The sequence below is a fragment of the Corythoichthys intestinalis genome, chromosome 18 (assembly GCF_030265065.1).
Source record: "Corythoichthys intestinalis isolate RoL2023-P3 chromosome 18, ASM3026506v1, whole genome shotgun sequence".
Classification (NCBI taxonomy): Eukaryota; Metazoa; Chordata; class Actinopteri; order Syngnathiformes; family Syngnathidae; genus Corythoichthys; species Corythoichthys intestinalis.
In genome coordinates, this window is record NC_080412.1 from 4,514,153 (window position 1) to 4,537,170 (window position 23,018).

General features: G+C 44.6%; 2 protein-coding genes across 2 annotated transcripts in view; one reads left to right on the forward strand and one right to left on the reverse strand.

Annotated features, from left to right (window-relative positions):
- Positions 1-806: 806 nt before the first annotated feature.
- On the reverse strand, positions 807-2,852 carry LOC130906338 (uncharacterized). The gene is made up of 2 exons (XM_057820577.1): positions 2,203-2,852; positions 807-1,805 (listed from the first exon to the last, which is right to left on the reverse strand). The coding sequence occupies exons 1-2, from the start codon at positions 2,291-2,293 to the stop codon at positions 1,252-1,254; spliced, it is 645 nt and encodes a 214-aa protein (XP_057676560.1). The 5' UTR covers positions 2,294-2,852; the 3' UTR covers positions 807-1,251.
- An 8,130-nt stretch (positions 2,853-10,982) lies between these two features.
- The window catches only part of LOC130906337 (oocyte zinc finger protein XlCOF6.1-like), a 40,844-nt gene continuing 28,808 nt past the window's right edge, over positions 10,983-23,018 (forward strand). The window contains exon 1 of the mRNA XM_057820575.1: positions 10,983-11,369. Coding sequence (XP_057676558.1) covers positions 11,234-11,369 — 136 coding nt within the window. The 5' untranslated portion in view covers positions 10,983-11,233. The remainder of the gene's footprint in view (positions 11,370-23,018) is intronic.

Below are 23,018 nucleotides of genomic sequence, written 5' to 3' on the forward strand. Positions count from 1 at the left end.
ACATTTAACGAATGGCTCGGTGCAGGCTCTCCGCATTTCGACCGCAGGACTGCGACAACAGTCGTCATTCTCGTTGCTCCTCTCAGAAACATTATACAGCTCTTACTTGAACATTGTTGAACTTGAATTGTACCTTGAATATCATCTTAAACATCACATGACTAAAACAGGTGAAGGAACTTGTGACATATTTATGTCACACTGCTGTTGCCATAGTGTGCACTTCCTGTGGGTGTGGTATTACAGTATAAAAAGGAATCTGTTATGTCTCTGTGACATATGATGAGAAGCACACTGAATAAAGAAGTGTTGTTCCATTCAAGTCTCGGCCTTACATGTACTTAGATCAGGGAAGTACATAACAGAACTGTCATAATGATATTCTAATTCATGTATATTGCACAATATATTGTTTCAGTGTTGACATTGCCATGCAAAGATGAGCAATTCTCTCAATGCAGGACTTATTGTGTGAAGTGGGACAAATTTACTTGAACACGTTATTCTACAACTAGTGTTATTTTACTTCATATGCACGTTTTATATTTCCATGTATTGCTATTTTCTGTTTACCATTGTGCTGTTGCTATGTTTTGATTGAGAAATTTAGTAAAAATTATATATTTAAAAAAGTAAAACTGTCAAACTTCTCTTTTTGTTAGCAAACATTGTATTTCCTATTCAGTGTTCCACAAAATTGTTTGAATATAATTAGTAAAAAAATGACTTTTCATTATCAAAACCAACACTAGTTCTTTATGTACCTAAGAGAGGCAGAGTCAGAAAGACTTCAAAATTGTCACTGACAATTTTATTATTATTAAACAGGTTTAAGTCATCTACAAACGTATAAAAAAACTTTGCTTGTACAAACACTACGAAAACAAAACTAATTGTACTAAACTACTGTTGGGCAATGGCTTGTCAGGGCACAGCAGACCGTGACAACCTTATCCAACATGGTGGCTTCTTCACCTTCACATGGAAGAATCATGTTTATGGGTCTGGTTCCTGTTAAGATCTTATACTTCTGACAAACATTTCCGATGACCCTTTCAACATGGATTCTCAAATGTGCTATTTTCCTAGTTTCCGCCACATATCTAACTGCTAACTGACAGCGGCCTTTTGTAAATGCTGGGAGTTTGACATCTGAACACTACATGCCCACACATTCTTGTATGTCAAAACCTCTGTCAGTCAAGACAATGTCCCCAGGTAACAAATTATCAAGAAAATCACTGTTCAGGGTTAAATGTAACTTGTACGACCTCCCCAGCCTTTTGATAAGAAACAAATGGCTCCCTTGGGTGTAATACATATAAAATACTTCATAGTGTGGTGGTGCTTGTAGCTGGAAAACATTTGGGCACGTGCTTTCAGATTTGATGGGTTTTCTGTGAAAATTTCAAAACAGTCAATAATCACAGTCTGTGTCACATCCTGATAGGTGTTGTGCGTCTCATCCTCTGTGATTAGCTGATCAACATCTCCAGCTTCATGTGTCCCCTCTTCAATCTGTAGCTGACCACTTTCTTCTCCAGCATCAGGTGTCCCCTCCTCATTCTGTTGGCGACTGTTTATTTCACCAGGCTCAGATGGTCCCTCCTTGGTCTGCAGCTCTTCAATGTTTGCATCTTGCTGGACCCCCATCTTTGGTGCTTGCAGTATCTCTTTCCGTAGCTGCTCACGCCTACTTCGTCTTGCAGAGCGTGCAGTGTTTGTCAGTGTAACAGATGTGTGTCCCAGATGTAGGGATGGTGCCCAGTCTGGGTCACTCTCCATCATTTCATAAGCTGGTTCACCTGCAATCACATTAGGTTTTATGTAGAAATCTAGGTAAGATTGGATGTTTCCATGGCATTTCACGATCGTAAACACTTAATCAGACATGCTACCATCCCATCAGATCTCTCAGATCACAAAAAGGAAATCTCACGCACTGATAAATATTTCTGTGCATTTTTGCTGTTTACCTTTATCTTTTAAATAATTCACTATATAATGTTTTTATAAACGATGACTGAATAAATTAAACACTGATTTATCACGAACAGATGTCCACTGCCCTCCCTATTTGCCTGTAGTTTACAAGTGAGGCTAGCTAGCTAAGGTTAGCCAATGAGAAACTAGCGACTTTAGAAAGAAAAAAAAGGCATATTGAGTATCAATACTTTAAAAAAAAAAAAAACTCGAACTTGCCTTTATGAAAATTACGAGAGCAAACACGCAGGAAGGGAGATATGGTGTCGAAAGTGATGCCCTTCCGTCTCAACGCTGCGACCCAGGCCATCCGATGCCGCTTTGTTAGTTCCTCAACCTGCTGTCCATAACCTCTTTTCCAACAGGGAAAACGAAAAAATCTAACGTCGTGGTCAACTTTGCTGCCATTTTTGTCACGTGATTTAGTATGGCACACAACACGAGTGTCCCATTTTATCAAAGACAATGATGAAAGCAAAGACGATTCTCACTGCTCACCAGCAACGTGAACATCGCGTCAACGATCTCGCCGCGATTACGCTTCGAAACGCAGCCGTTAAAGTCAATCAGCCAATGCACACCAGTCGCAGTGCGTCTGCGTTTTAAAGCTCAAACACACCAGCAACGTGAACGTCGCGTCAACGATTTCGCCGCGATTACGCTTCGAAACGCGGCCGTTAAAGTCAATCAGCCAATGCACACCCGTCGTAGTGCGTCCGCATGTTAGACGCGTCCCAGAAGCACTAAACGCGACGCACGCGAAAAGAACAGTAGAGTTTGTTTTTTGACGCGAGACGCGGCCCCCCTGCGTCAATACTACTAGGTAGGATCGGGCAGGCCGGAAGTCACTCGTGTAAAAATACGGTGGATCCGGTCGATTTTCAAAATAATATACAATCGTAACTTACTATATAAATAAAATAAACTGAAATGAGCTAAAACACCTGCAATTAATACGAATAATACACAAATCCTGCTACACAATTAAATTAATTCCTGTGTGGTGCTTTAACTTGAGAAAAAACATCAATAAAGCTTGGAAAAATGTTCATAGGAAAAAAATGTTAATATCTTTGTCATTGGGATTGCTTTTTGCTTTAGCACATGACTTCTTTTCTCTTCCTTTCAAAAAGAAGGCTGGCCAGTACGCGGGGTCTGAAAGGCAAAGTGTTGTTTTATTACTTTTTAATACCCGCTATTCTCGCGCGATCTTGCAATCCTCGCGTGAACCGATCGAGCCGCTCCACAGACGCGCTACTCGTGAAACACGTCCTATGGAAATTGACGCCGAGCGTCACTGGTGCGTTATCGCGGCGGGATCGTTGACGCGACGTTGACGTTTCCAGTGTGTTTGAGCCTTTAGACGCGTCCCAGAAGCGCTAAACGCGACGCACGCGAAAAGAACAGCAGAGTTTGTTTTTTTTTTTTGACGCGAGACGCGGCCTCCCTGCGTCAATACTACTAGGTAGGATCGGGCAGGCCGGAAGTCACTCGTGTAAAAATACGGTTGATCCGGTCGATTTTCAAAATAATATGCAATCTTAACTTACTATATAAATAAAATAAATTGAAATGAGCTAAAACACCTGTAATTAATACGAATAATACACAAATCCTGCTACATAATTAAATTTATTAATTTCTGGCTGGTGCTTTAACTTGAGAAAAAACATCAATAAAGCTTAGAAATATGTTCATAAGGGGGAAAAAATGATTGAGGCATTTAATTAGTAAAATACATGTTAAAATCCTTGTCATTGGGATTGCTTTTTGCTTCAGCATAGGACTTCTTTTTTCTTCTTTCAAAAAGAAAGCTGGCCAATACGCGCGGTCTGAAAGGCAAAGTGTTGTTTTTTTATTACCTTTAAATACCCGCTATTCTCGCGCGATTTTGGAATCCTCGCGTGAACCGATCGAGCCGCTCCACAGACGCGCTGCTCGTGAAACGCGTCCTATGGAAATTGACGCCGAGCGTCACTGGTGCGTTATCGCGGCGGGATCGTTGACGCGACGTTGACGTTTCTAGTCTGTTACCGGCTTAAAGGCTCAAACACACTAGAAACGTCAACGTCGCGTCAACGATCCCGCCGCGATAACGCACCAGTGACGCTCGGCGTCAATTTCCATAGGACGCGTTTCACGAGCACCGCGTCTGTGGAGCGGCTCGATCGGTTCACGCGAGGATTGCAAGATCGCGCGAGAATAGCGGGTATTAAAAGGTAATAAAACAACAACACTTTGCCTTTCAGACCCTGCGTATTGGCCAGCTTTCTTTTTAAAAGAAAGAAGAAAAAAGAAGTCATGTGCTGAAGCAAAAAGCGATCCCAATGACAAAGATTTTAACATTTTTTTTCTTATGAACATTTTTCTAAGCTTTATTGATGATTTTTCTCAAGTTAAAGCACCACGCAGGAATTAATTTAATTGTGTAGCAGGATTTGTGTATTATTCGTATTAATTGCAGGTGTTTTAGCTCATTTCAGTTTATTTATATAGTAAGTTACGATTGCATATTTTGAAAATCGACCGGTGTTGTGCCAAAATATCCTACATCGGCGAAACGTCTACATTAGTCGAATTTGACACCTAAAGTACTACCGTGCGCTCTAAACTTGTTTTGTTTAGATGCATACAGGAATAAGGTACTAAAAAAATGCCTGCAGAAAAAAACTTAAATGTAGTTATATCAAATAAGGACGGTTTAAACACGCTACGTGACGAATGTGGTCAACTGCTTCAAAGCTAACACAAAAAAACACAATGGTTAAAAGTATGAGAGGGTAATACATGCAAAAAGTATCTTTGAGGCTGTGAAAAGGTTCTAAATAACTAAATAAAAACAAAAATAGTGAGTAATCGCCACCTCTAACCGATGTGCGCATGCGTGTGAATGCATGCGCAAGCGCCCTGAGCATTGTGTAGGACGTTTCGCCGCGTAGTAAGGAATGGCCGAACACTGGATCCACCGTATTGTCAGGAATGAACGGGCAGGCAGGCAGGTTGTTATGGACCCAAATGCAGGGAAAACGAAAAAGGCAGCGAGGCAGGTGGCAGAGAACTCAAAAGGGCTTTAATGATAACAAAAGGCACAAAGTACAAAACAAAGGCTGTGGTGATCAAAAAACTATCAACAAATAACTTAGGTCACTAACAAAGGCTGAATATCAAAAACTTACTGAGACGAACACGAGGGCTAGGACTGGACTTCAACTTTGACGCAGGCACAGACATTGACATAGACATAGACAATGACGCAGCAAGGAGTGAACAGAAAATGGGAGCATATATACACAAGCAGACAAGGGATAACGAGACAAGGAACAGCTGGGTAACACAGGTGGATGCAGATTGCCGAATACACTGGGAAAACACACACAGGTGAGAGTAATGGGTAATCACAGGACAAGTCACACAAGGAGAAACCAAACACAAAACCTAACAGTACCCCCCCCTCAAGGGACGGATCCCAGACGTCCCGAGGAAACAAAAAGTCAGAAGGTTGCTCGGAGGAGGGAGCAACACCAGCCCGTCACGGCCAGTCAGGCGGGCGTCCAGGACGCCAGACGTGGGCCGATCGCACGGGTCGATCGGGAGGGCGCCCGGGGCGCCAGACATTGGGCGACCGCACAGGCAGATCAGGCGGGCGTCCCCGACGAGGTAGTGCTCGGTTGTCCATACCGCCACGTTTTGGCAGGAAACGGGGAGCAGCATCATCGGGGCGAGGGTCCGGAACAGAGTCGGAGTCGTCGTGCGGACCAGGAACAGAGTCGGAGTCGGAGTCGTCGTCGGTGTCGTCGTCTGCTGGCGGGACAGCAGCGGTGTCGTCTGCTGGCGGGACAGCAGCGGTGTCGTCTGCTGGCGGGACAGCAGCGGTGTCGTCTGCTGGCGGGACAGCAGCGGTGTCGTCTGCTGGCGGGACAGCAGCGGTGTCGTCTGCTGGCGGGACAGCAGCGGTGTCGTCTGCTGGCGGGACAGCAGCGGAGTCGTCTGCTGGCGGGACAGCAGCGGAGTCGTCTGCTGGCGGGACAGCAGCGGAGTCGTCTGCTGGCGGGACAGCAGCGGAGTCGTCTGCTGGCGGGACAGCAGCGGAGTCGTCTGCTGGCGGGACAGCAGCGGAGTCGTCTGCTGGCGGGACAGCAGCGGAGTCGTCTGCTGGCGGGACAGCAGCGGAGTCGTCTGCTGGCGGGACAGCAGCGGAGTCGCAGGAGGCTGCTGGCGGGACAGCAGCGGAGTCGCAGGAGGCTGCTGGCGGGACAGCAGCGGAGTCGCAGGAGGCTGCTGGCGGGACAGCAGCGGAGTCGCAGGAGACTGCTGGCGGGACAGCAGCGGAGTCGCAGGAGGCTGCTGGCGGAGCAGCAGCGGCGTCGCAGGAGGCTGCTGGCGGAGCAGCAGCGGCGTCGCAGGAGGCTGCTGGCGGAGCAGCAGCGGCGTCGCAGGAGGCTGCTGGCGGAGCAGCAGCGGCGTCGCAGGAGGCTGCTGGCGGAACAGCAGCGGAGTCGTCTGCTGGCGGGACAGCAGCGGAGTCGTCTGCTGGCGGGACAGCAGCGGAGTCGTCTGCTGGCGGGACAGCAGCGGAGTCGTCTGCTGGCGGGACAGCAGCGGAGTCGTCTGCTGGCGGGACAGCAGCGGAGTCGTCTGCTGGCGGGACAGCAGCGGAGTCGTCTGCTGGCGGGACAGCAGCGGAGTCGTCTGCTGGCGGGACAGCAGCGGAGTCGTCTGCTGGCGGGACAGCAGCGGAGTCGTCTGCTGGCGGGACAGCAGCGGAGTCGTCTGCTGGCGGGACAGCAGCGGAGTCGTCTGCTGGCGGGACAGCAGCGGAGTCGTCTGCTGGCGGGACAGCAGCGGAGTCGTCTGCTGGCGGGACAGCAGCGGAGTCGTCTGCTGGCGGGACAGCAGCGGAGTCGCAGGAGACTGCTGGCGGAGCAGCAGCGGAGTCGCAGGAGGCTGCTGGCGGAACAGCAGCGGCGTCGCAGGAGGCTGCTGGCGGAACAGCAGCGGCGTCGCAGGAGGCTGCTGGCGGAACAGCAGCGGCGTCGCAGGAGGCTGCTGGCGGAGCAGCAGCGGCGTCGCAGGAGGCTGCTGGCGGAGCAGCAGCGGCGTCGCAGGAGGCTGCTGGCGGAGCAGCAGCGGCGTCGCAGGAGGCTGCTGGCGGAACAGCAGCGGCGTCGCAGGAGGCTGCTGGCGGAACAGCAGCGGCGTCGCAGGAGGCTGCTGGCGGAACAGCAGCGGCGTCGCAGGAGGCTGCTGGCGGAACAGCAGCGGCGTCGCAGGAGGCTGCTGGCGGAACAGCAGCGGCGTCGCAGGAGGCTGCTGGCGGAACAGCAGCGGCGTCGCAGGAGACTGCTGGCGGAACAGCAGCGGCGTCGCAGGAGACTGCTGGCGGAACAGCAGCGGCGTCGCAGGAGACTGCTGGCGGAACAGCAGCGGCGTCGCAGGAGACTGCTGGCGGAACAGCAGCGGCGTCGCAGGAGTCTGCTGGCGGAACAGCAGCGGAGTCGTCGGGCACTGGAACGAAGGTCAGACGGCGAGGCGCCGGGACAGGGACTAGGCGACGAGGCGCCGGGACGGGCACCTCGGGCAGCTTGGACTTTGGCGCGGGCACTGGACTGCGTGGAATCAGCGCAGGCACTGGAACGGAGGCCAGACGGCGAGGTGCCGGGACAAGGACTAGGCGACGAGGCGCCGGGACGGGCACCTCGGGCAGCTTGGGCGCCGGGACGGGCATTGGACTGCGGGGAGCCGGCGCGGGAGGAGCTGGACTGCGGGGAGCCGGCGCGGGAGGAACTTGACTGCGGGGAGCCGGCGCGGGAGGAACTTGACTGCGGGGAGCCGGCGCGGGAGGAACTTGACTGCGGGGAGCCGGCGCGGGAGGAACTTGACTGCGGGGAGCCGGCGCGGGAGGAACTTGACTGCGGGGAGCCGGCGCGGGAGGAACTTGACTGCGGGGAGCCGGCGTTGGAGGAACTTGACTGCGTGGAGCCGGCGCGGGAGGAACTTGACTGCGTGGAGCCGGCGCGGGAGGAACTTGACTGCGTGGAGCCGGCGCGGGAGGAACTTGACTGCGTGGAGCCGGCGCGGGAGGAACTTGACTGCGTGGAGCCGGCGCGGGAGGAACTTGACTGCGTGGAGCCGGCGCGGGAGGAACTTGACTGCGTGGAGCCGGCGCGGGAGGAACTTGACTGCGTGGAGCCGGCGCGGGAGGAACTTGACTGCGTGGAGCCGGCGCGGGAGGAACTTGACTGCGTGGAGCCGGCGCGGGAGGAACTTGACTGCGGGGAGCCGGCGTCGGCGGAACTTGACTGCGGGGAGCCGGCGTCGGCGGAACTTGACTGCGGGGAGCCGGCGTCGGCGGAACTTGACTGCGGGGAGCCGGCGTCGGCGGAACTTGACTGCGGGGAGCCGGCGTCGGCGGAACTTGACTGCGGGGAGCCGGCGCGGGAGCTTCGGGAACCCACGACGTCAGCACCGCCGCCCGCCGTCGGCGTTGACGGCCAAGCCGAGGCTTTTGCTGAGGGCCTTCAGGTGGCAGGGGCGGCAGAATAGCCCCATTAGGCCGCAGTGAGCCTGGGCGTCCCCGCAGACCACCCCGGGGGGGTCCCCGATAGATGGCCCACCGGGATCCCAAGTAGGAGTCTTTGGCCAAGATTTCAGAACGGGATATAAAGTGCGACGGGTGGAAAGAAAAATTACCAGGGGAAACGGAGGGCGTGAAATCAAAATCCAGGTCGGAGTCGGAATCAGAATGGAAATCATATGAATCGTGATCTTCAAAATCAGAAAAATCTGAATCTAAAAAAACGTGGCGAGGCAGAATATAATCAGGGGAACATGCGGATGGTCGTCGGCGTGTACGCCGGTGCTGGATTTTTCCCGCTGGGTCCACTAGTGGCTGCGTCATTCTGTCAGGAATGAACGGGCAGGCAGGCAGGTTGTTATGGACCCAAATGCAGGGAAAACGAAAAAGGCAGCGAGGCAGGTGGCAGAGAACTCAAAAGGGCTTTAATGATAACTAACAAAAGGCACAAAGTACAAAACAAAGGCTGTGGTGATCAAAAAACTATCAACAAATAACTTAGGTCACTAACAAAGGCTGAATATCAAAAACTTACTGAGACGAACACGAGGGCTAGGACTGGACTTCAACTTTGACGCAGGCACAGACATTGACATAGACATAGACAATGACGCAGCAAGGAGTGAACAGAAAATGGGAGCATATATACACAAGCAGACAAGGGATAACGAGACAAGGAACAGCTGGGTAACACAGGTGGATGCAGATTGCCGAATACACTGGGAAAACACACACAGGTGAGAGTAATGGGTAATCACAGGACAAGTCACACAAGGAGAAACCAAACACAAAACCTAACACGTATTTTTACACGAGTGACTTCCGGCCTGCCCGATCCTACCTAGTAGTGTTGACGCAGGGGGCCGCGTCTCGCTACAAAACACAAACTCTGCTGTTCTTTTCGCGTGCGTCGCGTTTAGCGCTTCTGGGACGCGTCTACGCGGACGCACTGCGACTGGTGTGCATTGGCTGATTGACTTGAACGGCCGCGTTTCACTGCGTTATCGCGGCGGGATCGTTGACGCGACGTTCACGTTGCTGGTGTGTTTGAGCCTAAGTGAGCACCCAAAATGGCGATTCGACCCACAATGCACTGCGGCTTTTGCAAGCGCAACGTCACCTGACAGAGACCGATTTTAATAATGATAAAAAACAACAAAGAAAGCCCAAACTACAACTTGCCTTTCAAACTAAAAATATGTATGTTATACAACTTAATCTATATTTTGACATGATAGAGGGAAAAAAATCAACAGTGGGATCGTAGCATTATCATTTTGCCTATAAGGATCATGGGAGGTGTAGTTCTTCACCGAACTAATTCAGTGCGTTTAGAGACGCCGTCTGCCGGTATTTTCATTTCAAGAATACCAACAATTAATATTTGACAGGTGGATTTATTCATTTTTAAACATCTCAATTACATGTTTGTCCATACAAATAACCGCAGAAGTACATGTTTGACAATATTTTCCAGAGCCAATTTAAAGTGCATTGTGAGAACATTTTTTCGAAAGATTGGTGTCAAATGATGAAGCAAATCTACCTGTCACGAGTCAATGCTTAAAAAAATCAAATGCCAATAGGCAAAATAAGAAAAGGGGGGGGGGGGGGGGGAGAAAATATAAAGAAAAACAACAAAAAAGAAGCACTGCATCCAGCAGTGCCCCCCTCCCCCCACGTTCTTGTTTGTCCACATCTTGAAGTTCAGCCACGTAGATTGCTTCCAGCAGCATTTTCACTCAAATGAGCTAAAGTTCCGCTTTAGAGCCTCGCATTGTGTGAGCTGTGAACTGCATGTTATTTTTTATTTTGAGGTACACAGTCAAATTCAACAAAATAATTCTAAAAATGACATTACATTAGCGTTAGATGCAGTGTTTTTATTTATTTATTTATTTTGGCGTATTGTGATTTGTTTTTTGAAGCGTTGACTCGTGACAAGTAGATTTGCTTCAGCTTTTGAGACCAATCTTTAGAAAAAATGTTCTCAAAATATCCTTTCAATTGGCTCTGGAAAATATTGTCAAAGTTGTACTTCCGCGGTGATTTTTATTGACAAACATGCAATTTAGATGTTTAATAATGAATAAATAGACAGTCCAATATTATTGTATTTCTTGAAATTAAAATATTACCACCAGAGAGCGGTGCTGAACGCACTGCATGATTCCTATGAAGGACTACACCTCCCATGATCCATATAGGCGAAAAGATAACGCCACGATCCCACAGTGGATTCCCCCCCCCCCCCCCCCTGTCATGTCAAAATATAGATTAAGTTGCATAACATAAATATTTTTATTTGGAAAGGGAAGTTGTAATTTGGGCTTTCTTTGTTTTTTATTATTAAAATAGGCGGGTTTTACGGTGTGATTGGGCTGGAGAGAGACTGTCTTTCCCATCATGCAATTCTGGTCGGAAATGAAAAAGACTGGCCAAAATGGAACGGTGGTTTTCTTTGTGCACATATTATTTTTCCTCTTTTTCAGTGACTTAACTAAATCGAAGTCTCGACGACGTGTCCGTCATTAAGCACATTACGGACTCAAACATCAGTCTTCAAGTCTCGGCATTCGTTGAAGTTTTGCTGCCTACTTTAGCTTAGCCTAGCTGGCCAACCGCTAACAAAGCTGCGAGGCACGTCGTCAGGCATTCAGAAAACAAGTGAGGAATATGTTCGCGAGAACTACAACGGCTGCAGAAAAGTTCCAAGAGGAACTTTGTGGAGTGAAAGAGGAGCCTCCACGTCACCAAGATTCGACTGTGTGCAAAATAATGCTCGCAAAGGTTGTTCTACGCAGACTCGAAGGTTGGTTCACTTTCGATATGTATACTGTACACCAGTGTTCCCCAAACTTTATGCGCTACGGACCAGTGTGATGTGGGCCTTATTTTCCTGGTCCGGCAATGGGTGACAGTAAATATAAAATAAACACGAAGGGGCTGAAAACGGACATTAAGTGCAGGGAAAATGTAGCTCAACCTGGCTCAACCTTTCTTTTTAACAGCGGCCTCTCCTAAAACTTGACTAGGTTGCAGGCATGATGCCACCAGAGCCGTGTCAAGACAGTCGCGACGCACTTTGATGAAGCCGCAGGTGGTCACGTGGTTCCTGAAGGGTGTGGATAATGGCGTACCGCAAGCCACACGTCACTTCCGCTCATTAATATTCATGACATTAGCTACTGTTGCTAAGTAGGGACAAGCCACCGTTTGTCTTTAATAGACCCTACCCACCGACGTCACAAAACCACGTGCTCGCTGTATGGTTCCGCCCACTTGTCCGTCATTTTGTCTCTGTATTAGCATTGGTTTTAATTGATCGAGGAATTTAAAATGCATTTCATGGAAGACCCGGTGCTTTCTGATGCCGTAAACTCACTGGATGTGTTGCATATAAGGCGTTATGTGGAAAAGCTTCGTTCTATACAGTCGCCAGATCCATATTTGATGCCCAAATCGATGTTTTTCGACCCACTGTCTTCGCCCTGTCTGCCTGACATCTGCTACGCTGATATTTACAATTATCTTGTCCACACAAAATCAGCCTATTCTCACGAAAATTTGAAAAACTTGAAGAGCTTGGAGGCTTATAAATACTTCGTTGCTGGTTGGGTGAAACAGGTCCTCGTCCACGAAAATTCGGCAGGAATCTATCTTGTGCTTGGAAAGGTGAGTTACGAAATTTTCAATTTAAAATCTTTTCTTATTGCGAACATCCACTGGCAAGTCTAATGTATTTCATGTCGTTTGTCAATGGAGTTAAGGCTTTTAATGTTTATATGGTTTAGCGATAGCACTCTCACTACATACATACGTGTATGTTGTCGGCGATTAGCCTAGCAATGATCTTAATTGTGGTTATTTGTCAGCCCCAAACCCTCTAAGTATATCTTAAATGCATCTTACCGGATATAAAATGACTACTACATAGTCTGTGGTGATTTTTTGGTGCCCAGTTTTCACGTCGAATTGCAGCCGTCCATTTCGCTCTCCTCTTTGGATCCCTCGGAATACGGTAAAACTTCAAGTCTCTCCTTCCATCTTCTCTGTTAGTGCAACCAACAGCCACACACGCCTTCACCATTTTGATTATTAATATTAAGGAGCAGAAAAACACGCCGTAAATAGGAGGAATGTACGTAGCCGTAACAGGGAAACATGATGTGTTGACGGACAAGTGGGCGGCACCACTCAGGAGGAAGGAGTTGTGATGTCACGTGGGTCCCTACCCACCGACGTCACAAAATCACGTGCTCGCTGGATGGTTCCGCCCCCTTGTCCGTCATTTTGTGTCAGTATTATCAATGGTCTCAATTGATCGAGCAATTTATAATGCATTTCATGGAAGACCCGGTGCTTTCGGATGCCGTAAACTCACTTGATGCGTTGCATAAAAGGCGTTATGTGGAAAAGCTTCAGTTTATCCATTCGCCAGATCCATATTTGATGCCTAAATCGATGTTTTTCAACCCGCTGTCTCCGCCGTATTTGCCTGACATCTGCTAGCTACCCTGATATGTACAGCTATCTTGTCCACACAAAATCAGCCTATTCTCACGAAAGTTTGAAAAACTTTAAGAGCTTGGAGGCTTATAAATACTTCATTGCTGGTTGGGTGAAACAGGTCCTCGTCCACGAAAATTCGGCAGGAATCTATCTTGTGCTTGGAAAGGTGAGTTACGAAATTTTCAATTCAAAATCTTTTGTTATTGCTAACATCCACTGTCAAGTCTAATGTATTTCATGTCGTTTGTCAATGGAGTTAGGGCTTTTAATGTTTATATGGTTTAGCGATAGCACTCTCACTACATACATACGTGTATGTTGTCGGCGATTAGCCTAGCAATGATCTTAATTGTGGTTGTCAGCCCAAAACCCTCTAAATATATATTAAATGCATCTTACCAGATATAAAATGACTACTACATAATCTGTGGTAATCGTTTGGAGCCCAGTTTTCTCGTCGAATTGCAGCAGTCCATCTCGCTCTCTTCTCTCCGGGTCTCTCGGAATCCGGTAGAACTTCAGGTCTCTCCGTCTTCTCCGTCTATCTTCTCTGTTATTGCAACCGAGCGCCACACACGCCTTCACCATTTTGATTATTAATGTTAACGAGCAGAAAAACACGTCGTAAATAGGAGGAATGTACGTAGCCGTAACAGGTAAACATGATGTGTTGACGGACAATTGGGCGGCACCAGTCAGGAGGAAGGAGTTGTGACGTCACGTGGGTAGGGTCTATAGGAAATGAATGGAAATCGTGTACAAAGGAGATGTTTACAGAGCTAAACCTGCCAATTCTCTCCGAAAATGATGTGCCTGGTGCCCAATTGACTGGCAAAGATGTGGAAGAACATAAAAATGTTCAGTTAAAGAAATGGCTTTAGTGTCGAAGGCTGAAAAAGACGAAAAAGACGAGCCGACCTAATGATAGCTTTAGCTTTTTTTATCGACGCGACTGACAATGACATTCTCCTGTTTCAACAAGCTATCCTTTACCATCAGCCGTGTCTTTCTTATATATCCTCTGGTTGTCCTACGTCTCTTACTGTTCTTGGGGATAATTTAGTTAGCTTTGTGTAGCGATCGCAAATGCTACTCAGTGACAGCCAACGAACACTTTTAATTTTTCCATTGATAACACATCTTAATCCTATAATTTATTTACACTTCCACCTTACTAAAGTTTTTTTTTTTCTTCATATATAACAGAAACTGTAACAGTGGCAGTCAGATACCATTGTAATTCTTTTCAGGTCATTCATTGTCAGACAGAAGCAGTACGGCACAACGTTACGCTAAAAAAATAAGTTAAAAATATAAAAATGGCTTACCTCTTTGTCCTCTGAAAGACCATGCCAACCCAACATAATGTTTACTGCATATGAAACGTGAATGGATTCGCCGAGCTGGTGTTAAAGTCCGCGCAAGTTGATTCGGGCTTCACATTTTTTCCTCCCGAGTTTTTGGTTTCCGGAAACGTATGAAGAAAACATCCTTCATGTGTCGTAATGTCTAGAGTCGTTTCTACAAGTTCCAAAAAAGCAATGCGTGATCGGCATGTTCGTTATTGAAAGATTACCGGCGAAAAGTAGCACTAATTACGTTGTGTCTATGCGAGGGCGGGTCTATAATGTCCTACTTCGGCTTTACTTCCGCTTTACGATGCAACGTCACGGTCTAAAAATAGCCTGCGTGCGGTACGCCATTCCAAACACAATCAGTGCTGTAGTGGTTTTCAATGGGACTGACATTCTGTAATTGCGACATTTATGGGAAAATGGATACAATTGCGCATCTAAGTGCTAGTTTTAGTATTTCATTGCATTATAACATATATTTAAATGCTAGTTTCACATTTGGAGGGGTAAGGCGACAACTGAAAACTATGTAAACTGTTACGCAGAAGGGAACTTTCCCATGTGGAGTGAGTTTCATGTTTGTTTTAGCATTTGCATGAGAAATCGACTTTTACATTGAAATGCAAGATGATTTAGGTTTTTCTTTTTTCACAAGAATACTGTTTTTCCAGAGAATGTCTAGATTTCCTTGATTCACCTACCTCTGGTAAAATATCAAAGATAACACCATGTATAACATAGTATGTTCCCAAGTAGTAAATGGCACATTCTAGGTTGTTTCGTCACATTGACATATAAAAACACTTGTTTCCCCAAAAAGTTAGCGGCCTTTTTAATTCTTTTTTCCATTTTTCTTTACTGTTGTACTTATATATATATATATATGTATATATATATATATATATATATATATATATATATATGTGTGTACATTTTCCTTTTTATTTTATAGACTTAGTTTGACCTGAAACACAAAGATATCACGTTTAACAAATATTTCCCACTTAACTCAAATTTTGAAAATAGCCTCTAATTTTAGCAAAACCAAACCTGTACCTTTTTAGAGGCATTTTTCATTTAATTCGGGCCCAAGCAACACAAATAAAATGATTACAAGACAGGAACAAAATTGTATTATTTTCTGTAACATGGTGTAATGTATAACAATAACAACTTATTACCTTTTGATAAAGAAAAACATTTTTTATTGAACAATTGGTGAAATTGGTGTCATGGTTCATTGTTTACACCTAACATTTTATAGATCAGTGGCCTGTGATGGTTGGTTGTGCAGCATGGGAAGAACAAAAACAGCTGAAAAAATGGATGGCAATGGTCAGCCATCAAAACATGAAATAAAAGGCTTATTTAATATGTTTTTTGCTATTTGAAAAATGGGCTTCGTGCCCAAAGCCAGCAGGCACCCGCAGCAGTCCCCAGCAGAAGCAGATCTTGAAAATGTGACCTAAAAAAAACATTACATTAGTTTTCTATTATAAATTTGTGTTTATTGTTTGTTGACATCACTTTTCAATCCATACAGATCTGTAAAATATAATAATGTCAAACATTTTGGTGTAAAGAATACAGGTTGTCATGCATCGACTTGGTACTCTTCCATGAGGGTGGTACCTTAGCTCAAAGCTTACAAAATCGAGCTTATTAACACGTGAAAGCCAGTCGTGTACCAATACTCAAAAATAAATGAGTGTGGACGTCACAAAGGGCCTCTGAAAGAGTTGACAATTTAAAAGAGGTAGCGACTTAATTAATTTATCCGTGGCGATTAGGGGTGTAACGGTACACAAAAATCTCGGTTCGGTACGTACCTCGGTTTTGAGGTCACGGTTCGATTCATTTTCGGTACAGTAAGAAAACAAAATGCAAAATATAAATGTGCTAGTTGTTTATTACACACTTTTGTGCTTTCAACAATAGACCCTACTCACATGACGTCACAACCACGCCTCCGCGCCATGTTGTCCGTCTACTCGTCATGTTAACGCATTACCGCTTCGTAAATTCCTCCTATTATGGCGTGTTTTTCTGCTCGTTAACATTAATAATCATAATGGTGAAGGCGTGTGTGGCGGTTGGTTGCAGTAACAGAGAAGATAGACGGCGAGACTTGAAGTTCTACCGTATTCCGAGAGACCTGGGGAGGAGGAGAGCGAGATGGACTGCTGCAATTCGACGAGAAAACTGGGCTCCAAACGATTACCACAGATTATGTAGTAGTCATTTTATATCTGGTAAAATTCATTTAATATATATTTAGAGGGTTTTGGGCTGACAACCACAATTAGGATCATTGCGAGGCTAATCGCTGACAACATACAGTTTCAAATTCAAGATGCTTATTTCTTCCATCATCATTACATTTTGAATAATATTTAGCTGGTACCAAGTGAAAGAAGCTGGCCTCGTCTATGGATCATCAGTTAAACAGGTGTGTCCAAACCTTTTGCAAAGGGGGCCAGATTTGATGTGGTAAAAATGCGGGGGGCTACCTTGGCTGATTCACATAGAACAATATATTTAAACAAATTTTAGCAAGCCCTTCTGTGTGTCACATTTACTTAAAATTTTTTTTTCATTAATTCATAATTTCAACAATCTCGCCTTTGTGGCGTTCTCTTTTGACACTCGGCCTCTTGCGAAATACTGCTGCTGTGAAATTAAACTAGCTTCTAATTGCTATAATTTCTCGCTGCGTATCTTCCCTGTAATGTTGTACATGTCAGCGTGTCTTGTTCGGTAATATTATCACGTCACATCGAACACTTTAAAAACAGCGACTGTCTCTTCGCAAATGAGGCAGAGACAGTTGTTGCGTGTTTTATTGAAGAAATAGTCCAATATCCACCTTAGGCATGTGCCGGTTACCGGTTTCACGGTTTACCGTGGTGTGAAAACGTCGCGGTTTCAAAACCACTAAAATTTTCCGTCAGACCGTAGGACTGTATTCGCTATTTTTCTTGTGTCAAAAATGCAGCCAGAAGCGGCTTGGCGCAGCAGCGCTCACCCCCTCCCGTTTGATGCTGTGTGTGAGAGTGACGCTATCTGCTACACAGCCAGCTAACCCAAAAACAATTACTCCAAACATAAGGCGTACTGTTCTTCAATTTATTGAGCTCTCAAATCGTGGTAAGTTTAATATACAAAATGAATACAGTTAAAATGTTGTACAATTAGATTTTTCCATGTGAGTAGCTTCCACAGATTAGCACATGGAAAAAGTTCGCCAAAAACAAAACACACATTTTCCTTTCAAATTCAATATACAAACTAAGTAAAAGCTTACAAAGATGAATGTTAGCCTAGGCTCAGCTGGGAGAGCAACTTCGTTGATTGTTATAGCCGCAGAGTGAGAAAACAAGCTTGATTCGCTTGAGTGAAGGGGAAAAAGTGATAGCATCAAAGATTGCTAATTGCGAACGATGATCTTGCCCTAAGCACAAATCCACGTTCGCTGGATCAAGGTGAGGTCTCACTCCCAATGTGTTTTTTTTTTTTTTTTTTTTTTTTTTTTTTTTTTTTTAGATGAAACCTTTCCACAACAATATTGACATTTTAACTAACTTATACATTTTTACCTAACTTATGAATTCCTTATGTTATTTTTAACACAAAGGCATGACATTATGTAGAGTAGAGTTGACACAGTGGCTGAAAATGGCGAAACTTCACTTAAGCTTTTCCACCCTCAAAAAAAAGTCATGCAGTATAAATGTTTAAAAATTTTATTCAGAAGTGTTTTTACTTTATAGAAATTATTTTGTTCTTGCTGTAATCTTGTGCAACTTGAGCTGTGGCTGTGAGTATAGTCTGTAAGTTATATTTATTTTTATTTTATTTCAAATATTTTTTTTATTGATAATTTATTTATTTTAACAATATATTCATGTTCCAATTTGCAACTATGGTCTGAAAAAAAAATCCTGTTCAATGGAAAAAGTTTTTTTTTTTTTTTCTTTTAACCCATACATCTCAAAATTTTTGGGAGCTATAATTGCAATACCGTGAAACCGCGGTATTTTTGCTCACGGTTATCGTACCGTCAAAATCTCATACCGGCACATGCCTAATCCACCTATCCTTGAAGCGTCGGCCATCGCAGTCAACTTTTTTTTAAATTGATTGTCGCCATAGAAAATTGGAAGTAAAGGGTCACACGTGGTAATGTTGCTTAGAGTGCTGCTCTTAAAGTTTTTCAAACTTTCATGAGAATAGGCTGATTTTGTGTGGACAAGATAGTTGTAGATATCAGGGTAGCAGATGTCAGGCAGAGAGGGCAAAGACAGCGGGTCGAAAAATATCGATTTAGGCATCAAATATGGATCTGGCGAATGGATAGACTGAAGCTTTTCCACGTAACGCCTTTTATGCAACGCATCCAATGAGTTTACAGCGTCTGAACTAAGAGTGTGACAATATCTCGATACAGCGATATATCGCGATATTTTGCAACCCGATCGGTTATCGATATGCACCCGCCAAGTATCGATACTTTTATTTAATATATTGGCCATACAATGGAGTATGGATGCTGTCAACTGCACAATGTTTGTTGAGCAATTCCTTGGCGGTCCACTAGGGGCGCTCGGGAGTGGCGGTGAGGGTAAAGTCCGCACAAGTCGTCCAGAGAAGAAGAAATGTAGCTCCAAGTAGGTTGAAAAAATAAAAAAGCTCTGTGAGAACGGTGGAGGAAAAAATGAGCAAAATATTGCTACAAATCACACATGGGGACACACTTCAGATTTTACACCAACAAGAAAGGAAGTAAGGTGAACAAGGACTTTGTTGTATGCAAGAATTGTCTTAGAAAAATAAGTTTCACTTGCAGCTGGTGACGTAGTGGACACAGGAGTTTGTGAGCTTAGCTTTCATCACTTGAGGTAAGAAAGTTTTGCAATGTAATTGACTTTTTAATTTTCATGTATTATTTTGATGACATTTGGTGCTGAATGATATAAAATAAACCAGGACCCTAAACTGGATGAAAATGAATATCGAACAAGCCCACATGAATTTACCGATTTATTTGATATTATTTGAGAACCACTTTCCATCTAGTTTACTACACAAACTGTTATTACTGTCATTTTGATACAATAAGCTATAAAAATTGTTTTAATAGGTTCCAAGATATATAAAGTGATGTGCATGATAATTAATGTTGCTTACATATTAAAAATAGGTAATTATTGCATTTTTAATTTCTATACATTCAATTCATATTTTTTTTAATTCAATACTTCCAACACAAAAAAAGAAAATCAGGATTTCAACTCAAAAGCTATGAAGTAGCTAATATTTTTAGTTTTATTTTGTTGTTTTTAAGGTGAGGAAGACTGTGACTGAGCAAGTCTGGCATTTAAATGCTGAAGCAGATAGTGGAAGTGCTCAAACTAAGCAAATAAGGTCATATGCGAAGAAAAGACCCACCAATTTTATCATTGCCCCACTCCAAGCTCAACTGCTGACACCTATGGCACTTTTTATTTATTTTTTTAAAAAAGATTTAAAACTTTAAAGAAATTAAGGGTGCCATTCATCATGATCTTTCCATGCGATATCAGTGGTTGTGGTTTGTTTCCTCTATATGTGCAGGTGCACAATTTGCAGTAGATTTATATTTTATAGCAATGTTGCACAGAAAAGGTGTCACTGTTTAATAAATGACTTAAACAGTATTTTTTTTCTATTTTTAAATATCTTTTTTTCCCCCCGTTTCAACAGTTGTATCGTAGAATGTCATGTATCCAATTTCTGACCAATATATCGAAAATCGCTGCATCGTGATATCGTGAGATAATCGTTATCGTGAGCCTTGTATCGCGAATCGTATCGCATCGTGAGGTGCCCTGAGGTTCCCACTCCTAGTCTGAACTAGAGCCTAGTTCGGGCCTAAAACCAGCCCGACCCGACACGGCCCGCTGGTATTGAGGCCCGACCCGGCCCGAGCTCGATCACTTAACTAGATTTGCAGGCCCGAGCCCGAAAAACCCGATTTTTTTTTTTTTTTTTTTTTTTTTGAGTGACTCGGAAAAAACGCAGCAGCAGCAATTTATTTTCATTTCTTCGAGTTGGCAGAAAAAAACGCAAGTTTTCTTAATGTTTAAATAATCTACATATTTTTTTTAGAATTATCAAAGCATTCACACAACGAAATAACGCTGGGAAAGTTTGTTAAACATATTTCTGAGTGTGTGGGATATTGTTCTCGCATGGACGCGCCTCTCTGACAGGGAGAGGGAACAGGAGAGGGCGGCGCCTCGGCCGTGCAGCGGGAGGACAAGAAGAAAAAGCGGCCGGCGCCACGGCGTTCGTGCACACGCACAAGCAAAAGCGCAATACAGAGAGCATGCTCTCCATTTTTTTTATTTATTTATTTTTTTTTTTTTTTGAGTGACGCGGAAAAAACGCAGCAGCAGCAATTTATTTTCATTTCTTCGAGTTGGCAGAAAAAAACGCAAGTTTTCTTAATGTTTAAATAATCTACATATTTTTTTTAGAATTATCAAAGCATTCACACAACGAAATAACGCTGGGAATATTTCTGAGTGTGTGGGATATTGTTCTCACATGGACGCGCCTCTCTGACAAGGAGAGGGAACAGGAGAGGGCGGCGCCTCGGCCGTGCAGCGGGAGGACAAGAAGAAAAAGCGGCCGGCGCCACGGCGTTCATGCACACGCACAAGCAAAAGCGCAATACAGAGAGCATGCTCTCCATTTTTTTTTTTTTTTTTTTTTTTTTTTTTTAAATAATTTATTAGTCCGGCATGGCGGCCCGACCCGACCTGACCCGAACGTGAATGCTTAAATTGTGGGGGTCGGGTCGGGTCGGGTCGGGTGGGGTTCGGGTTCGGGCACAAAATCTAACCTCTAGTCTGAACGCACCGGGGCTTCCATGAATTGCTCTGTAAACTGAATGACTAATTGAAACCATTGAGAATAGGGCTAAACAGAGACGGACAATATGGCGGCCGGATACAGCGACACGTCATTCTGTGACGTTGGTGAGTAGGGTCTATATGAACAGTAGCCTATACAGAGCTAGAATTCTGCTAAAAAAGTAGCGGGTATTTAAAGATAATAATCCAACAACAATTTGCCTTTCAGACCCCGCGTATTGGTCAGCTTTCTTTCTGAAAGCAAGAAGAAAAAAGAAGTCCTGTGCTAAAGGGAAAAGCAATCCCAATGACAAAGATTTTAACATGTATTTTACAAATGAAATGCCTCAATGAATTTTTTTTTTCTTATGAACGGTTTTCAAAAGCTTTATTGGTGGATTTTCTCAAGTTAAAGCGCCACACAGAAATTCATAAATTTAATTTTGTAAGCAGGATTTGTATATTATTGTTATCATTTAAGAACAGGTGTTTTAGCTCATTTCAATTTGTTTTATTTAAATGGGCTATTATTTATTTTACTATGTGTTTGTATTTTACAAATGTGATGTAGTATTCATTTATATTGTATATTTTATGTTGTATAACTTTAGTACCTATGTGAATATTAGTTCCTACTTGTTTTGTTGTGGTACGAGGGTTTTGTATTTAATATGGGGCGGTGTTGGTTATTATTATAGCAGAGAAGACAACTGTAAATCAACAAAGACAAGTCAACTGTGCCCCGATCTACCACTCAAGAGATCTGATGGACTCAAAAAGTGGGTTACAATTGCATATTAGTTTGAAAATCGACCGGATCCACCGTATTTTTACACGATTGACTTTCGATCTGCCCGGTCTGCTAGCTAGTAGTATTGACGCAGGAGGGCCGTGTCTCGCGTCAAATAATAAACTCTGCCGTTGTTTTCGCGTGTATCGCGTTGAGCCACTTCTGGGACTCAACACGCGGCCACACTGCGACTGGTGTGCATTCACTGATTAACTTTAACGGCCGCGTTTCAGTGCGTTCTCGCGGGGGCCACGTTGTTGCGCCGTTGACGTTTCTTACTGTCCTACCGCGTTGGTCCTCATTATAGTAGGGAAGACGGAGTAAATATAATCTACACAAAGAAACTGTAACCCGATCGACTCACAGCCTCGAAAAGTACGGTTTACATTTCGTCAGAAACTCGTTCGGTATGCCTCCGAAATGAACGCCAAGTACCGAAACGGTTCAATACAAATACATGTACCATTACACCCATACTGGCGATACATTTCCAGTTAGCAGAGTCAGCTTAAAAAGTAGGGGAAAATAGCTCATCACCTTGATAAAATTGATGTATAACTACGCCACGCACATACAAATAAAGCTCAACATATACATTATAAAGCGCATCTTATAGAATATAGAGTTATAGACTGATGAAAATTCAAAAGGGACCATTTTTATAATCAACTTACCTCCGAATATACTTGACAGCCAGCCATTCGTATGAATGTGATCCGCCCCCGTCGTACCCGAGGCTCCGTAACCCAGAAAACCCGGAAGTAAAATCGTATAATGGATCCCTATGGGAGTGTCGCCACTGTCTTTATATGGCTCTGGATGCCACGAGGTATGATGTTGTCAGTGCCAGGGGTCGCGTTAACCGAATATTTTCCGGTGTTGACCGACTTTTTAAAACGGTGACGGAA

Coding starts and splice junctions, on each gene's coding strand:
- LOC130906338 (XM_057820577.1), bottom strand. CDS start 2,293: ATGGCCTGGGTCGCAGCGTTGAGACGGAAGGGCATCACTTTCGACACC. Junction 1,806..2,202: donor CTCTCGTAATTTTCATAAAG/GCAAGTTCGAGT, acceptor ATGTGATTGCAG/GTGAACCAGCTTATGAAATG.